Here is a 19195-nt window from a genome sequence, read left to right on the forward strand (position 1 = left end):
AGCAACTTGCTATGACAAAATCTTTCTTTAAATCAACATGTTTATGGTGTTTCAGTGGTCATAGGACTCATGTTTCGTGGATTTCATGACGGCAAAATTTGATTAAAGACGACTGCAATGCATTTCACGCAACATTTTAATATTAGTGAGGCTGCGCAATTTCAAAAGCTCTAGCCAATAATGTTTCTCCAAGAACGAAACAAAAATGGACATTTTAGCTCCTCAAAATGAAAAACAGCTAAAACCCGAAAACTGGCTGTGAACTACGGTAAAAAGAACAAGACTCTCCAATTTCGTAAATGATCTTGAAGTTGAACTCACGGTCTGGTACAGCCTTCCTGGTGTCCTGGTCTGCGGTACCATCCTCAAGCAGGACAGAGGAAGACCCAACTTGGGACAAAAAAGAACAGGGAAATCAGGACTGTAATGCTGGCATTGAGAAGAGCAGCTCACCTCAGGTGGTGACACCCACCACAGAAAAGATGAGAACCCAGCATGGATGCAAACTAGCCACGGACAAGTAATTGCAGACTCATAACTGCCTAGGTAGATATTTCATTAACCGGAGGTAAGAACCTAGGTTCTTTTGCATTTTAATAACTTTAACGGATTTTTTTAGACGCAATTCCTAGCAACTTTAACAAAAACTAATTACAGTACCACAAAATGCCGTATTAGCGCCCTTCCACGAGAGATCATCCATCGCGTTTTCCTGGCGAAATATCGATGGCGCTAAAATTCAAAAGCATCGCCCTCATGCAATGTCTGACACGAATTACTTGAACTGCGCAATCTGCAATACCAATAGCTGTGACGTGCGAGTTCGTAGCAGGTTTCCAAGTGTTCATCACACCGTGGAACACGAATTTGCTAAGTCTGCCATCAGTAATAAAAATAGCTGCATTGTGTGTACGTTTATACAGAGGGAAGTTAGGTCAGGCCCAATGGGCATCTGGCATCAAGCCAGTAGACAAGAAAGATTGCAAGTGCAGTACAACTGCTGGCCTGGGTTCTAAGCGAGCATCGTGCAGCAGCAATGCACAACCACACTCCGGTATGATGCTCATCCAGATCAAAACTGGGCAGGGGTAAGTACTGAACCCAAGACACCTGGGTTGTGCAGAGCAAGCTTTCATTTATGCGATCTGCGGTATCAGTTCTCGTGACAAGAGAGTCCGTAGCGGGCCTTTGCGTGCTTATCGCACCGCAGAACCCGAGTCTGTGGTGATCGTGATCTGTGTTCTCGCGCCAATTCTTCCCAACTTGAAGTGGTGCATAATTACAAACAATAATTGAGGCTTTTCCGCTGAGCACAGGTATCGGGCTGCAACGGATAAACGCACCAATCTCACGGTTTGGTTGCTCTAGAAATGGTATAGCAACCGGGTTCTCAAATTCGGTCCTTTGAAAGCGAGAGGTTTCCAAGAGAACCCTCATGGGTTCCCCCATGCTCCCAAATTCCCTCGGCCGTCTCCGCCCCTGCGTACAGTGCTTCTCCTCTTCGACCACTATTTCCGAAAGATCCAAGCCACCCACAGATGCACAACTATGAAAACTATGAGCCAATCACTCCTCGGTATGCAAATCATTGTTTACAGGGCACGTGAACTTTTTCACCGCTTCATTCTAGAGAAAGAGGGGCTCCTCGAAATCGGAAAGAACCCACGCTGTCGTACATAATAAAAAAAATAAAAAAAACAAGCCGGAGGAAGGAAGGCAGTTAGAGGGGCCGTGCCAGCAGCACTACCTGTGAGCAGAGGTGGTGTCCCAGGCTTGCCCTGGTGTGCGCCCCCAAGTAGAGGACTGGGGGACGGGCAAACAGGGCCTCATAGCCGTCTCCCTGGGACAGCCGGGGGTACTTGGCGTGCAGAGCCAGGCGACACACCCGCACCAGCCCCTCCCGGGACTCCTCGTGGAAGTACACCGCCGAGTCGAAGAACCTGCAAGAGAAGGCGGCAGCCGTTTATCCGGCACCCCTCTTTGACCCTGAGGTGACAGGCTTTCTTTTTTTCTCACGCCGGACGCACACTTTGGACTCAATTACACAGAAGCATGCTCCGCAAAGAATGTTATTGCAAAATATTCTTTGGCTAGGTGTTTGGCACTTCGTGAAGCCCAGATAAAACCTTGGTCGCGAGGCTCGAAGATGATTGGTTTCGAGTAGGAGGGGGGGAAGAGGCTGTCGCAGTAAAAAAGTGTTTACGCCAGGCAGGGATTGAACCCAGACCATTTAGATTATTAAGCCAGTGTCCTTCCAACATGTCATGACACCTCGCCGTGAGTTGAGGTGCTGTTCTGCGGGAAAGCCCTGCAGGGCATCTGTTCTGCATCGAGCCCCAAATAGCAACTTCACACCCTGTCGCACGTTTTAATATGGAACGTTCTTTGGCTAGGTGTTCGGCATTTCGTGAAGCCTGAATAAAAGCGCGGCCGTGAGGCTCGACAATGATTGGCTGAGAGGTGAGAGAGGAAGAGTCAGGTGCTTGATGCTGATTGGTTAACAGGGAGGTTGTGTGACCAGAGGAGTAGGCGAGGACGAGCTCGACCCTTTGTACACATTGAGGGAGAGGAGCTCACGAGTATATGGAAGGCTAGGGAAGATTGCCAGGTTTATGAGCCCGATTAGCGGTAGTATCGTTTCATTCTAGAAACCACTATGAAGCGTACACATGGTATGCGTTAAACTATATGATGAAGAGCACCGTGAACGTAGTCGTCTGGCAACTCAAGAGTATTGCTAAACGTCTGCGACGCTAGAATATTTCACGTATGCGACACAATTGCCCAGCAATTTGCCATACATTTTATTTATTAATAAGAAAAATGCCTTATTTTATAGGCAAAAGGTTAATTGATGTCCGCATGCTCCCACCTACGACAAACTTCTCGTATTGTACTTTCCGAGACATGATACCAAGCTAGAGCCCTACGCGGATAACAGTTTGATTATCTGCCTCCGAACCGCATCCGCAAACTTTTTACATTATTGTACCCATCCGCATCCACATACTTTGTATCTGTATCCGAACCGTATCCGCATCCACATTTGACTCAAGATCCAGGCCTTAACTGTATATCCTGACACCAAGCGTGAAAGAAAAAATGTAAAAAAAGATACAAATAGCACTTTTTAAGTTGTTTGCTTATTTTTGTACAAAAAAATCTTCGGGTCACCATTCAAAGGGGATGTCATTTTATCATTATCAGTTTCATCATATTTATATTAAAAGCATCAGCCTTCCCAAGACACTGCATGTCGAAGGAAAAATGATCTCAGTTATGTGATTGTCCTAAAAGTCCGCGACACTCTGCCCTGAGAAAGTCTTCTGCTCTTTCCCTGCCAATGTACTAGCTTTCTCGGGACGACTGATGCCTTGATTCTTTACTTTTTCTATAGATAGCATTTCTGACGAGATGGAATGCGCTAACTGAAGCGATCTTCAGTGAGAACCAGATCTTTCTTAGGATAAGGGGAGAAAGTTGGGCAAGTTGGTGATTCATAATGATTAAAAAGCGCGACAGGATAACGGACACAGAAGGAGACACAGACACAGCGCTACTTACAACTGAACTTTATTTCCGCTGCAGCTCGGTATATATTACCGGTAACAACACAAACAAGTTAGGAAGATATAAAATACACATCATAAAAGTCTTAAAAAACAACATAAAAAGGCTAAAATTCCTGCATCACTCATCGGCACCCACCCGAAACTAGTTATGTTTGGTCAAAAAACTGCAATTCTTTTTCGGATACCGATAAAGTGGGTGCAACAACACATTGCAGCCCTAATCTAGTTGTTGGATACGTTTTATTCATATTTAGAAGGGTTACGACGCGACCGGTTTTACATGCCTTGTCGTGAAGGGGAAGGGTATGAGGATGCAGAAATGGGAGAGGGGGTGCGAGGGAGGGAGGGGGAGTGGGCTTACACAGGCCGGCCAGACCGGCCGTCCTCACGTAAGCCAATAGTGAGTTGAAGACCCGCCTCTTGACAACTGTGGGGCCTGTCGGTGCCGTCCAGGCCTCGAACGTCATTTGTGGTGGTGGACCGAGCTGCGCGAGTGCTATGTCCCTCTCCTTTCGCCTTGCCGGGCACTCCCAGAGCAGGTGGGGCAGGGTGACGAGATGCGCTGAGGACTGGGTGTTAATGGAAGTATCGGGGATTAGCCCGGTGGTTTGATTGGCTCGAGGTGGTGATGTAGGGATCAAACTACACCTGTCGCATATGGCATGTTCTGGCAAATGTGGCTCGAAGCGGGCCAGGCGATATGGTGTCCATGCACAGCCGGTTGTGATTCGGCGTAGCCGGACCTCGGCCGCCCGCGGGTATCCCCTAGGGACGGAGGTCGGGCACTCAGTCAGCCGGGTGGACAGGTGCCGCTTGGTTTCGGTGTGCGGGTGCTGTGGTGGTGAAGGGCCAGTGCTAGAATCGGAGCCAGATGGTGCATCTAAGGGTCGCAGAAGCGGCTGACCGGTCGAGGGGAGAGACAAGAACGCCCTTGCCAGCCGGTGCACCGCTTCATTGCCCTCTATGCCCGCGTGGCCCGGATCCCAAACGAACCTGATGTGTGCGGCTGATCCCAGGACACACTCAAGTCCTGCTACCGCCGCCCGGATGGAGCAGACCGTTGGAGAGCGAGGGGGGGCTGAAGAAAGGCATGCCTTGACCGCTTCTGCAGAGTCTGTGTGCAGGAGGATCTCGGTGGGAGATAGCCCTCTAGTGGCGGTGTCGCGGAGCGCCAGTTCTGCTCCCAGCAGGATTGCCCGCAGCTGAGCCTCCAGCAAGTCAAGCCCCGGTGGAAGCCGGACACCAGAGGTCGATCCCAAGGACAGGCAACAGGCAGCTGCGGCTGTAGATCTGGATTCGGGATCCGCAGCCGCGTCAAAGTAGTATCTGCGTACTTCGGGGCCGTCGGCGTTGACGTCATGTTCGTGCGCTGCAGCTTGGGATCGTCGGCGGCCTGGATGGCCACCTCCAGCATGGGACGGCGTCGGCTTGCCGGAAGTCAGGCATGGCAGACTCCAAGGTGGAGGGGGTGTGGCTGGTGGTGGAACTCCCTCAACGGGTCGCAAGCCCAGCAACCCGAGAATGGATCGTCCTGGTCTGGACCGTGAAAGGCGGATGTGCTGCCCGAGGCGTGTCTCGTGTAACAGGTCTCCAATGGTGTTGAGTCCAGAATGGGCTTGCAGCGTGTCAACCGCCGTGAAGTTCGGCAGGCCCGTGACAATATGCATGGCACACCGATTAAGGACCTCTAGGGCCTCACGCTGTTTCCTGGTGATGCCTACGTGCTGTGCCCCGTAAAGCATCTTGGCTTGGATGAGGCTCCTGACAAGCATGCGTAATGTGTGGGTGTCGGCGCCCCAGTCCTTAGCTGTGGTGCGACGGATAAGGTGCAGCATATGTACTACGGAGGCTCTGGTTTTGCTCAGCCACGTCACAGGTGGGCCGTGCGCAGAAAAATCGACACCAAGAACATGCAGCACGTTTGTGGCGGTGATGACTGTGCACCCGAACTTGAGTTCGATGCACGGGGTCGCCTCTCGGCGTGCGTTGGTGTTTCCAAACACGGCGTACTGCGTCTTATCAGGTGACGGAGTTAGACCGCGTCCTATCAAAAATCCAGCGATGATGTCCAGTGCTTCTTGGGCGGAATCATTTTGAGGGCCAACTGGGCCACCCGTCGTCCAGATTGTGATGTCGTCTGCATAAATGGTGTGGCAAATGCCCTAATCTAACAATTTCTCGAGCCTAGAGTATTTCCCTTGTGGTTTTGTTTCTTCCCTATCGTTCCTTCGAAACGCGCTTTGTGGAAATATATTTAGTGGACAAATTTTCATGAACACACATTTCATGAACACTTGGTTCGTCGACGCTGTACGTTTTGTGAGCACATGCCCCTGTGACGGTTTGTTGACTACGCATTTCTTCACTAAGCTACTAAAAGCTAGCGCGCGATTCACTAAGGCGCGCTTAACCAAACCATGCCCCCCTCCCCCTGTAATCCAGGCGAGACGCAAATAGTTTGTTACGAAAATAGCAGGGTTGTGTGTGACTAAACGTCTCGGGTATTTTGATGAACTGCCCGGTGGCATTCAGTCGACAAACTGAATGCCACCAGACAAAAATTTAGATTGGGATCCGCGGATATACGCATCCGCAGCCCCTGACATTTGATCCGATCCGCAACCTGCCAAAATTTGCCTGATATTTATCCGCATCCGCCAGTTTACTGCGGATATCTGCGGATAATCCGCGGATATGCAGGGCTCTATACCACGCAACAGCACCTCTATCTCGCACCCAGAGGTCACTCTTTTGAGCAGCCTTACTCGGCCTCCGTTCACTCTAAACTGTAACTCCCTCGCTTTCCTGCTTGTCAAACACCAAGTTTGTTAGTAATTTCTGGATCTCGGTGCTCGCCGGGAAGTGCGAGGTTAAACGACATACATTCACCATTCTGTAACAAGGGAGGAGCACGCCAAAACAGAAGTCACCTAAACAAAAAAGAAAGAAGAAATACATGCCACCCAAAAGTGACACCGCAAGACATATATTGTTTTCATCGCTTGCTCACGCATGCTGCCACATGTAAAAAAGAGAATGATGTCCAAGTTGGGAGGGGCGAGGAGATGCCGAAACTAAAACCACATGGGAGCACGCCTGGGTATAGACGCTTTGCAGCAGCTGTGCATGGACGCCGCCATAACTGACCTTCAGTTTTTGCTTCCTCTTATTCCGTTTATTTCACTTCATCATTACCATAGCAGGCCAGTTACTGCCATATTAGATTCAACTGTGTCCTTTTCTAAAGCATCGGCCTTTGTAGAGGATCGTCAACTACCTTTTCAGTTGCTCGGCATGTCGGTAAGACAAGAGAAGGTCAGCAATGGCGGCTGTAATTTGGCGCGTGTGTAAAGCGTCTATACTCAAGCGTGCCACTCAAAGGGTCAATAGACGTTTAGGTGTTCGGCGGGGACGGCCTGGGTTCCGCGAGCAGCCTCACCTGAAGAGCCGCGACACCCAGAGGCCGGTGTCGGAGACCACCCTGGCGGTGAGCTTGCGCAGCGAGGACAGCTCGAGGGTGGACACATATGCCGCGAGGGCGTGCGAGGTCACCACGGCCTTTCCCGCCTCGTCCAGCCTCCTCGGCCCATCGCTGCACAAACGGGCACTCTCACTTTAGCAAACGCAAGGCGATATCTTGAAAATCAGAATGCATTAGTTCCTGGCGAATTCCTTAGTAAATCGAGTGTCCTAAATAAAGGCAAGAGTAATTTTTCTTGAAAGCGCTTTCAAAGACACTTAGGCATTGGGTAAACTACACAAAGAAGGCTAAAACTGCAGTTTGCTGCTGCTACTGATACTTTGGTTATCACTGCCTTTACCACACCAGTCTGTTTAGCTTTTATTTATTTGAAGGCTCCATCCTTATTACAGCCAGCAGATCATTAGCTCAAAAGTTATTTTTGTTCTGTAAGGCCGAGCACTGAAGCCATTATCATTGTTCCAAGGGTGTGATGGCAGCGCGCAATCGTGGGGCAAGGAAGAAGGTCATTCATCGAAATAGAATTAATGGCCCCACATCTCGACGGGGTTTGAATAAAATATGTACTTTAACGACCCAACAAGCGTCGTCGCACATGGCGCCAAGGTGGGGCCATTGGTTCTATTTCCATGCCCAATCTTTTTATACGAATCACGGATTATAGTAAGTTTTCGCACGGTCCCCGAAAGTCGTCCAGTCAAGGTTCCACTGTGTAAGCAACCATAGCCTCACCTGGAGAATGTTTTTCCAGGTGGCCCCTGGCCGTTGTTCTGCTGCTGCACGATGGTCTCGAGGCCCAGCCTGATGTCTTCCAGGGAAAGAGGACTGTCAGGAAAGAACCAACAAGGAAATCACTACGTCGACCAACAGTTGTGTATGTGGTGTGACAAGGTGTGAACATGACTTGCGCATTTTTGCTCGCACTGGCTAGTGATGAGTACAGTAGTTTACCACTTCGGTCGGCGCACCTTCTTCTTGGATAAATTATAGCTCTTACAGAGGTTGCCACTGTCTGTTGTCTGTGGTCGGTACTCCACATATTTATGTTCCGTCAGAGTGCCGATCAATCAGTTGGTTGCCTGTTAACCATTCTTCTCTGGGATAATGCTTTTAGAGATGACCCAGAGGCGGTTAGATGCCAGTAGGCTCTCACATTGTAAAGACAGCGTTGGCTTCTAAACCTTCTGTATCTTAATTAATTTGTCTTCTGGACTGTTAAGATAGCAAATAAAATATTTCCATGTGTTGGTGGCTCTTCAGAGGCTACCTTATTTTGCGATATTGACAGTGACAACAAGGACTGTTATTCTAGAGCAGTGCTTCAACGCGGTGCTTCGCACAGTCTTCTCATTTTCTATTTTGCAGCTTCTGACGCCCCGATAGAAGGCGCATCCTTTATTATTGTGCCCCTTTTGGAATACGTGTGTTCTGACCTGTATACTGCGGCTTCCAGGTTTTATTTGATTCTCCGTTCCTCGTGCCACTGGTTTCCTCCTCAATGAGGCCCATTTTCTGGCTCCAATTGAAGAATATCTGAAGAAGACCTCTCTTAAAGGGAAGCTAAAGAGGTTCTTGAAAAAAACCGAGTCAGGGGTGAATTCTAGAGTATACCTATTTTTATCCCGTGAATTTGAATATCACGTTTCTTTTCCCCCAAGATGTAACTAAAAGCGAGAGAACACAAAAAAAGAGGCCGCATCTCCACGTGGTGAATGATGTTGATTGGGGCGAAGCTCTGGTGGTGCTGATGATAGTACTGATTTTATTGTTCATAGGTAGTGCTGATGGTGCTGATTTTTTTTTTATTGCTCATAGCTGAGTTCCGGGTTACGTTTCGACTTCATTATTACTGCTTTAAGGTCGGTGAAATGCAGAGCCAGTGGTTCTTCTACGGATCAGCTTGGATCCGCAAGAAGCCGTGGGAACGCATCTCCACCGCTTAAGTCAACGGTCCATGTAAGAAAGAGAATGCGTGGTATGGATAGTGGTTATATACGCAGTTGAGCATTTGACCGCAGCACCCTCTCGTCTATAAACGTTGAGCCAATGCATGCAAAGTTTAAAGCGATTATATATGCATTTGACCGCAGCATCCTCGCCTGTATAGACGTTGAGCGGCTACATGCAACGCTGGTGTGTAGCGTAGTGGTTAAGACGTCTGCCTCGTAAGCAAGCGGTCCTGAGTTCGAACCCCCGTGCAGGCATACATTTTTTTTTTTAAAGTCGGCCGATCCCGAAGGCAGTGCAATCGATGTGAGCATGGACGCCGGACGGACAAGGCTAGACCCTAAGGAGCTTTGCCCCTGAAAACCTCCGACCAGTCGTCACGTCATACCCAGATCTTTCGACCGCAAAGTGCATGTCGCTCGTGTGGGCAGCGCGTGCAATTGCAAGCTTGCCAGGTATATTCCCATGCACTGACATCAGATGCAATATATTTTTCTGACCTTTCGGAGAATAGCAAGAATGCGCGTTCATAGCTTTGATAGGTGGTGAAGATGCGCAAGAGCAGAGATTCCGGAAACTCCTAATATGATGCCACGCTCAGAACAGGAGGGGCTTCAGCAGTACAATTAAAATGGTTTTCTGCAGCCTCCGTGCACCCAACTGAAAAATCATCTTGATATTCGTGATCCTAGAGGCTAAATGAAGATAACATAAGTGTTTTTCCTCAAATACAAAACCGCTTCAGCTTCCCTTTAAGCCTGGTTCAAACATGCAGCGCAACGCACAGATAGCGGAAAGTCAGTGCTACCTCAACGCTAGTGTCAGGACCGATTTCGAGTTGCACTGCTTACATCAACAGAAAGCGTTGCCCCTTTGCCACGCCAGCGTGGCAAAGGCAGCGGTAATGCAGAATGTGATGTGTTAGCCTGGAGAAATTGTTAAAACATGTGCAGACTGGATGGCGCAGAGCGGCCCTGTGTCGTGCAAAGTAAGCGCGCGAGTGCTCCGCGGATGTCTTACTTCTGGCTGCCGCCTTCTGCGGGTGCGATGTAAATGCATCTTAATTTTTAGAGCTCGTTGGAGTGTGAGACGCAGCAGACGGTACGTCCGGAAAAAAGAACAATCGCGACGCAGCAGTGTCAACCGGAGCCATGGTGCCAGCTCGCGGCAAAGGAGAACCAAACGCTAGGCCCCTAGCTCACCCCGTTGTGGCAAAGGAGTCCACTTTCTTTTCTCCCTCCTTATCTGCCACTCTCTCCTGCGCTCTTTCTCTGGGTACAGTTCACTGCACTCTGGAAATGCCTGGAGCGTGCTTGTTTCACGAAGCAGAGCGCCACTGTGTATCTGGAAATGCAATGTTTTTTCCCCGCCGGATATCTTTAGGTGCCAGCCATAGAACGCATTCTGTGTTATACGCCTACAGCACTAACTTGGTACTGCGGCGTACTATGAGTGAACAGGCTTTTACGCATGTTCTTTTGGATGAGAGATGCCTTGATATCCGGTGCCAAAGTTACGCCGAGCCGCAACGGCACTCCTGCACGAGAGTCGGAACTCACAGGGCTTGTAGAGGTCCAGGGACATGCTTCTGGACGTCCTTGCGAGATTCCACCTCGTCCCCTCCGCCCAGCCACTGTTTCCTGGAGAAGAGAGAGGGGGGCTCGACACAACGTCTCAAATGATTGTGTTGAGTGTGTCTTCAGACAGTGGGAAGTCAGCCAGCCCCAATGGACAACTGGTGACTTCGCTGCAGAACTTTGCATAATCACTGCGCAATAGAACACGCCCAAAGCTGTGTCTATATGCAGCGAAGGTGCTGGCACACTATTATGTTTCCATCTACTATCAGATTTTTCTTAAGAAATACCGTCAACTAGTAGCTGTGCACTTTAGAAGCAAGTGAAGCCCACACATTGCATTTCTCTTCCGGTTACTAGAAACACCTCGGTAAACCTACCGTAAATATAGCTCGTCTAGACAGACACGGTCTCTGTGACGGAAACAAGTGAGTCCCACTTCTGCAGCAAAAATGCGAAAGGAGAACAAAAATTTAGGGCATATTTACTTTGCCAGATCCATCTTGAATTAGAAATGATTTTAAAACGGGTTTCCATTTCGGCACGTCAACCCAGAGTGGAAGCCCAATATTCAAAATTAGTCTCGCAGCCTAAATGGCGCTGTAATAAAATATCCTTTTTTTTTTTGGGGGGGGGGGGGGGGGGGGGGGGTGCATTTTTTTTGTGACATACGCATTCTGCCCAGGAACTTTAAAAATACTTTTAGGGAGAGTTCAGTAGACTCCAAACCCGAGCCCGTGGAAGACAGTCCTTCCACTGCTATCAATGCCTAAAAAAATGGCACTGCGACACACTCTAAAATACCAAGAGACACCAGAAAGAACGAGCAAAACTGCATTTATAACGGGGTTCTCTCGCTATGCCTGAACACTATCATCACCAGTATCACCATTTTAGAGTGCACCTGTTAGGTGACCTTTCCCGTACAAAGCAGCAACGGCGTTGCCGTCGGCGTAACCACTATATGCAGGAACGGGCACCTGAAAGTCCCATAATGCAACACAGTGCACGTTGCATTATGGAACGTCACAGGCCACGGCTTCACGAAAGGCGGCTTCATGCCTCTGGCCGCTCGCAAAGAGGACCCCCACCGTACCCTCCTCCTCCTTTCTTGCATACCCTCTTGGTGTATTTAATCTCCAGCTTCGTGTTTATCTATGTTAAACTTCTTCTGCATTCTTATGTATGTATAAGCATTAGTTTTATCATTATCATTAGTCTTTTGCACTGAGCAAGTGTGTCACAGCTTTTAGGTGCTTTGATTTATGCTTGGTGAGTTTTCGTGGCCACAATTGTAGTATTAATGTCATAATTAACTAAAATTTAAATTAAAATATCTATTTATCCAACTTAGGTTTTTTTTTTTTTAATACTTACTCTAACATTTATTTTTGTGCTTAAATTCTTACTAAGGTTCATTCATTATTTCCTCATTTATAATTACTCGTTTTCTTTCCGGCCCTTGAGACTGCAACAGATGACTAATCCGACCTCTTAGCCAAAAAGTGCAAGGTACAGAGCATTGAGCGAAGTTGAGCAACTCACGTGCGTGTAGACTCCATGTGGTCTACAGAGTTGGACGCCAGATCGAGCAGTTCTTTGGCGGAGCCCTCAGCAGCTTCCACAGAGTCCTTGCTTTTTGGGTCAGACTGAAAAAGATGGTGCATGTGCGAGCTTGAAATTTAGAGTCCACCTATTGCAGTCCTGTACTCCCCAAAAAACTCTTTTTCACAAAGTGTGTTACATGGCTCGCACCTAACATTTGAGGTCCGCACACCTGAAATGGAAATCGAAACACCGACTGCCAGCCAAACACTGATGAAGCACTCGTCTCTTTGCCGATTTGATACGAGCGCCAGCTAAACGTTTTGCTCGAGTACATCCGAGTTATTTTCTCCTCACGGGTCGCATCCCGTGATCAAACACAGAGAGACATTTTAATCCTAGCAGAGGCTAAAAGGGCGAGCTCCAGGCTTCCCAGGAGAAAGAATGAAAAAGGGAGTGACAGCAAAGCAGAGAAAGGAAGTGGATGGTAGGTGGGCGTGTTTGCTTTGCTGCGACGAGTTGAAGTTGAATGTAGACCATAGAGTTATTATAATGTACGCTAGAGGTTCAAGTGGCGCTAGTGTGCTGACGCAAATTGAAGCAGACAGCAACCAGTCGAAAATTGACTTCCGGTAATGCATTTCTATGGAAAAAAGCGAGTGCATTTTCTCCCTGCGCTCGATCATAAGAGCAAATATTCCAAATAAGTCGTACGTACTAGGTAGCTTGGAACATTTCTCAGTCAGGCCGTCGAAAGAACTGGTCAGTTACGGCGTTTTTCTTTCGAATTCATCGCATTAAAAACGGTGCTAAAACGGCTACGTACGTGTATTTATGTGCACTGTCGGACACTGTTAGCGCGAACGCGACGTGGGCGATTTCCAGCATGGGGGATTTACATGCCAAACGAACGAAGGACATCTGGAAAATCAAGAGCGGCGGCAGGAACTACGCAATAACACTGGATCAGTAACTCGCAGTGCATGTACGATCAAAATAAATTGAAGGCCACGTAATCTATTCCGACTTTAAATAAGTGAGTACCACTTTATTCTTTCTGCTCTGAGCGAAGATGTTCGTTCTACGTTCAAAATATCACCCGCACCCTCGAAATCTTTGAGAACAAGTGCCCGATAAAAGCTGCCCGGCAGAGAAAACAATGCGAAGAGACACCTTTCATAACCTACGGACTTTATTCTCTACGGTTTGAATGTTTTTATCCGCTCATGCACGACGGGGTCATTTTCATATTGTGACAGGACTGTCATATTATCAATATATAAGCGTCACCGGAATGCTGGCGAGCCTTGAACACACACTATATTCGTTTCGATTGTAAATTTGCTTTGAATCGTCGCTTGCTTTTACACACCCGCTGTGGAACACACGTTTGGGACTGAAATGTAGCGAAGTTAAATATCGTTCACTGATGAAGAAAAATGCGCAAACTAAAGCAATTACACTTTTACAGTTTTAATCAAGGTACATACTATTCGGTACGACCCAAATAACCAAAATGTTCCGTGTTATTTTCCGGCGAAGAGACAAACTGCACGCGCATTTTCCCATAGGAATGCACGGGAGCACCACAAAAGGAGACTGGTTGCTGTCTGCTTCAATTTGCGTCACGGAAGTCGCGTAGACACTAGCGCCAGTTGAACCTCTAGCGTACATTATAATAACTCTATGATGTAGACAGTATACGTAGTCGACATAGACATACCGTAATATCCCGGGAGATGCCCCACCCCCGAAAGATAGCCCACTTCTATTTCTGGCCTGATTTGCCATAATTTCTTTAAGCATCGAAAATTCCTAGTAATTGTTTTGTCGGGATCAATGATGGCCTCGGCATAAATGCGGCTAGTTAGCTATGGAGGGATATAAGCGAACGTTGCTGACTGAAAAGGAGTCATCTTTGCTTCGTTGCCCCTCGCCACGATAACAAGCTTGAAAGAGACACGTGACCTAAAAATAACATTTTTTCAGCTTTTCTTGACTGCATACCGAAAGTTAGCCCACTAAGTGTTTTCACCCAGTCTCCTCTCGATTTTAGGTGGGCCATCTCGAGATATTACGGTAGACCATAGACATAGACGAGCTGAACATAGACATGTGTGTGTGTTGTCCATTTTATAGCCTTGGGTGTTAAAGAATCCAAACGTTCACCAGCTTGGTGACATGTTGCCTGTTACTTCTAGGTACAGACCTTGCAAGTGATGTCTTGCTGCTTCTTTGCACATATTAAAGCGTCTAAAAATGTGATGTAGCATCGAGCATTTAGCACAGTGCTGGGACAGATTTTACAAAACCAATGCCTTTGCCACAATAGTCAGGGAAGGGGGTGATTTTTACTTTTCTAGGCTAGGTGGCTGCAAGCTACTGCCCGTTATAAAGCGTAAAGCCATTAGCATCCATCCATCCACCCAGAGCCTGTATGTCACGAAAAAAGCTTTCTCCGGAAAAGATATTTCTTAGTGCAATATTTGCATCACAATTCCAAGACATGCTTCCGTTTTAAAGTGCAAACCAAGCAGAAAAAAATTATATATATTTTTTAGTTTAGTGTAGTTTGACTGTACTAAGGAGGAAGTTCGGCCAGACAACTATGAAGCAACGAACCCATTAAAGCGATCACACAATGCCTCCATGAAGCAGTATTCTCGAATGCCTCTTCCGCGCTGTGGTAACCACTTACTGCAACAAGGGCTTTAGCATTGCGAAAAATTCTCGAAACATCTTGAGGTAGCGGTAATTAATTTCTATAAACCCTTTGAATCGAGCACAACTGCATAAAGCTATGTTTCAATTTGTCATCCAAAACAAACGATTTGCCCTTTCTATCGTACGAGTTGAAAAGTGGTGGTGCATAGATTGAAGTATAAACTGAATACTCCCACTCCTGCTGTCTTTGCAGTGGCCGGAAGACAGAATTGGTAAACTTTCTTTCAGAAATGGTCGCATTTAACATTGTTGTAATCGTTTCGTTCCTACGCTAGTGGAAGGAAGCACAATTACACATTTTTCTTTGTCTCAATGTGCGCTTTTATGTATACATTATTTTCTAGGGTGCTTTTAGTTGTTTTTTTTTGTTAACCATCACTGTGAGCCATTGTTTCCACACTCCAGCGGTGACCTAATATAAGGTCGCAGTATGCACAAATAATAATGAATATTAGACAACACACACAGGCCTGAAGTGGATTTGGGAGAGCCAATAGACGGCTCTAGATAGTTTGTTCCCAAATAAAAAAAGGGCAATTACATGAAGCCTGTGAACCAGAAAAATATGAAAGCAAAATTTTACTTTAAAGACGTGTACTGTAGAAAGCAAACTTTCGAATACATCATTCTAACAATGAAGAAGGGCCTGACAGTAGTGGCAAATAACTTCAAAAGTTTAAAAGAAGTGTCTGAGAATGCTGCAAGTGCCATTTTTTCTATCTCCTATTATGCCCTGCATGAAGAACATCTGGCAACCCCAATGAAAATTTGAAGTCCCATTTATATCGCTTGGAGCAACAAATAACACGCTCACCAACCCGGGGATTCGTAGGCTAGCATGTCGCCTCAGAGTCCCCGCGGCAGCTAGCTTTCTTTGTGTTTGATCCTTTTGAAACACATTAAAGTGACAACTACATCTTTTTGCATCGCACATTAGACCACATAGACCCCGCTCCATTTCCAGCCTGTTTCACGCTAATTTTTTCGCATTTCTACACACCAAAATGTGCCGAAGACAGACCACCGTGGCAATCTCGACGATCAACTCGTATGCTTTGCATGACTGCCATGTTGTTCTAAGATTTAAAAAGTTGGCTGACAAACGTTCGCAAAGATAATCCGGTGCAGAAGTTCTTAGTAGAATTTTTAATACAGAGTGTGCTATATAGCTGACTCCCAGCAACTTCGTGTAACACACTTGTGTAACATAAGAGCAACACACAAGTGCTATGTCAGCAACTGATTGGAATTCGTGCCCTCGGCGACTGAATATGAATCCCAGACGAATTCTGACGCAGCACTCATGTCTCATCTGTACCTTAAGCTGGTCTCAGGTAGGTGAAATAGAAAATCCAGCACAGAGGCCATTTTATCTAGGAGCTGTCGAGCGAGCATGTTCGCACATGCGGTGGGAGTGTATACAGCAGGCGAGGAAGAAGAGGACACGGATGTGCTTTGGGGAAAACGGAGACACACGAAATGGCAGGGTCAAAGCTGGGGTGCGTGACCGCAAACGAGATGCAAACTTTGCGTTTCGCCGCCTTTGGAGCGCTATCTCTGGTGGGGCTTTCTTTTGGGAGATGCTATGCACAATGCCAGCGCCGTCAAAAGCCAAATTTGGTGTTTGCGTTTAGACGACGTAAGGCCGGTCTCTGCCTTTGTGGTACGGCAACACTGACTTATGCTGTGGAAGAGAGATTTAACCAGTGCAGCTAGCCTGTAGACTTTAGCATGCATCACGCAGTAGTGACATGCGACTGCTCGCCAGTGCAATGCTTGTTCAGATCGAAACAGACGGAGGCGGGGACTAGACCCGGGATCCCTGGATTTTCTGAGGCACGAGCTTTCGCTCTGTGCACTCCGAGCTGCACTGCGTTAACACATTTGACCACCGATCCCCCGCCTGTGCCATTAAAGCACAAAATGCATACCAGATTCCTTCGTGCAAGATCACCACGAAGCAACACACACCTAATTCTAGTATTAGCACTGCCTTCACCACGACAGTGCGGGAAAGATGAACATTTTTCAGCTATTTTTTTTTTTCTTCATTAACCTTGCAGTGGAAATTCATTACAATACAGTTCCAGCAAGTTAAAACAATTTTAATATTATCCTGTTAAACTTTTAAATCTGTGGCAGTATAACTACAATTGAGAGATTAAAATGGCTCAAAGGTTACGGAATTGCTGTTCAGTCGAGGCGTGCCAAAAGGGCATAAAAATCCGACTTTAGCAAAAAAAAAAGTAGTGAACAAAAAGATACAATATTTCGGTTTTACGTAGGTAACTTTTCTTTGAACTGTGATACAGATATAAAAATTGTAATGGAACACTACATTAACGCATTTATAGAGTAGAAACTGATGCTTACTTAAATATGAATCAATCAACTAGACGTCGAGCAATACTTCTGTAAAAGAAACGAAATATCATATCTTTTTGTTCACTACTGTATACGGCATATTTTAATTGGGTGTAGGCCAACTCATCGGCAGCTTATTCGTCAAATAGGCCCATTCGTCATAGGGCAACTCGTCGAAAGAAAACTCATCGAAGAAGCCAACTGGGCACCGCATTTTTAAAGCCAAATATATAATTTTTTCCTTAAATTTTAAAGCAAATACTGCCCTATATGTGTAAATACTGCCCTATATGTGTCTTTTATGTGTAACTCTTTCGTAAAAGATGTGTACAATAGGTGCTCTCCTTAAAAAGCTGACCTCCAAGTCTGCCCTTTCTTGTTGAAGCTAACTATTTGCTGCTTTTGCCACTTTCACGGTACAGTGGGGCAGGGTCACTACGTCGCTCGTGTATCACTGGGGGGCGTGTTAACTTACCCGACCCATCAGTTGACGCCACTCTGCGGCGACGGTCTGCGGCGGCTCATCACAAAATTGTCAACCCACCTGGCCCACCCGTTCATGCCATTGCGGTGGCTCATTACAAAATAAGTAATAAAGAAAGGTAACAAAGGAACGATCCTGAGATGACACTTTTTTCAACTTGTCTAAAGGTTCTTTCCTGTCGTTGCCCTCTTGTAATTTTTCGTTCCATCTTGTAACTTAACAAAGGCGCTGTCCCTAGTCTAAACACAAATAAAATTTAGGTCAAAAGATAAAAAGGAACCACGAACTCTTACCTCGGACCGTCATTCAACCCGCCCTTCGACAAATCGCCGTATTCGACGAGTTGGCTGGATTCCATTTTAATTAGGCCACAAAGAATGTCCCAAGCACGCCAGAATGCCATGACAACAAAATATGGTGGATGTCATCACATACATCTGTTTCATAGATCAAAAAACAAAGCCCGCAACTTCCGAAGGGGGAAAAGAACACGAAAGAAAAAAAAGGTGTGTAAACAAAACAAAAATTGGCACATTGCATGGTGTGTGTGTGAGATGGGGAAAAAAGAAAAGGAAACGAAAACAAAAATGTCGAGCCATACTTTGGATAATGCAACAAGGGTGATGAATAATAAATAGACCTCCGCTTGTTTATTGTGCCACGGCCGTCGAAACAGCATCGCGCAAGAACTAGTACACACCTTTCAGCGAAACTCGTTTCTGCTCGTTTGACCGAAAAAAAAGAAGATAGAGGTAAGAAAAAGAAAACCTCGCTCCGCGCCAATTAAGTTTCAGTCACCGGTCAAGAGGATGTGAAATCACAAGTAGTGGCAACACAATGGGAAAAGACTAGCTGGAAAAGAATAATTACAGCAGATCTAATAATGCTTACGTTTCTATGCAAACACCCACACAGACCCTACGTTCGCCCAGCGCCGGAAGCTATTTCGGTCATCTAAACTAAGCTTAGCGTCAGCAAAAGAGATCAGGGTGTACGAAGCTTACACGAAAAACAGATCGTTTTAAATCAAATTCAGGCAAATTATGCAATGCAGCAAGTGGTAGATTCGCCATTTGAACCACGAAAAAAAAAAAAGAATAAACATATATATTTAAATATCTCGCCAGTGAAATGACTCACGAATGTCCTAACCCACAAGCAGGTAGACGTATCAGAACTTCTACATTCAGCCGACGGTGTTCCTTTTCGTGCCGCTTTCGAAATGGAACGTCAGCAGTGTTCCGTGCGATCAAAAGGCAGGGGGTGGGCTAGCTACTAAAACGTCATCAGTCGTTCGACGGGTCTCGTCGCGTACCGCTCGCGCATCGCCATGGCGTCGCTGCTTAAAGGTTCGGAATGTTCGAAAGGCACTCACGGCTCCCATCTCCATCTCACGGGCTTGTGAGTGGTCGGGGGTGTCGCCCGAGACCGCCGTCGGGCCGGTGGGACGATCACCGGTGCCTTCGGCAACACCACGATCACCGCCGCTGTCCGCCATTGC

The 19195-nt window shown here is 46.9% G+C and overlaps 1 protein-coding gene across 2 annotated transcripts in view; it reads right to left on the minus strand.

Moving 5' to 3' along the window:
• Positions 1-19194, minus strand: part of LOC8053179 (putative pyridoxal-dependent decarboxylase domain-containing protein 2) — a 53678-nt gene extending 34484 nt beyond the window's left edge. Inside the window, exons 1-7 of one of the 2 annotated variants that reach the window (XM_029994656.4) lie at positions 19070-19194; positions 12123-12226; positions 10560-10640; positions 7786-7878; positions 7012-7164; positions 1748-1940; positions 322-390 (exon numbers count right to left, since the gene is read on the minus strand). In XM_029994656.4, the coding sequence (XP_029850516.2) occupies positions 322-390; positions 1748-1940; positions 7012-7164; positions 7786-7878; positions 10560-10640; positions 12123-12226; positions 19070-19192 (816 nt within the window). In that variant the 5' untranslated portion in view covers positions 19193-19194. Of the gene's footprint in view, positions 1-321; positions 391-1747; positions 1941-7011; positions 7165-7785; positions 7879-10559; positions 10641-12122; positions 12227-18834; positions 18916-19069 lie in introns of those variants that run through there. The other variant, XM_040504436.2, reaches the window with a different exon arrangement.
• Position 19195: the final 1 nt, after the last annotated feature.

The sequence above is a fragment of the Ixodes scapularis genome, unplaced genomic scaffold, assembly GCF_016920785.2.
Source record: "Ixodes scapularis isolate PalLabHiFi unplaced genomic scaffold, ASM1692078v2 PGA_scaffold6__148_contigs__length_123643588, whole genome shotgun sequence".
NCBI classification, from domain to species: Eukaryota; Metazoa; Arthropoda; class Arachnida; order Ixodida; family Ixodidae; genus Ixodes; species Ixodes scapularis.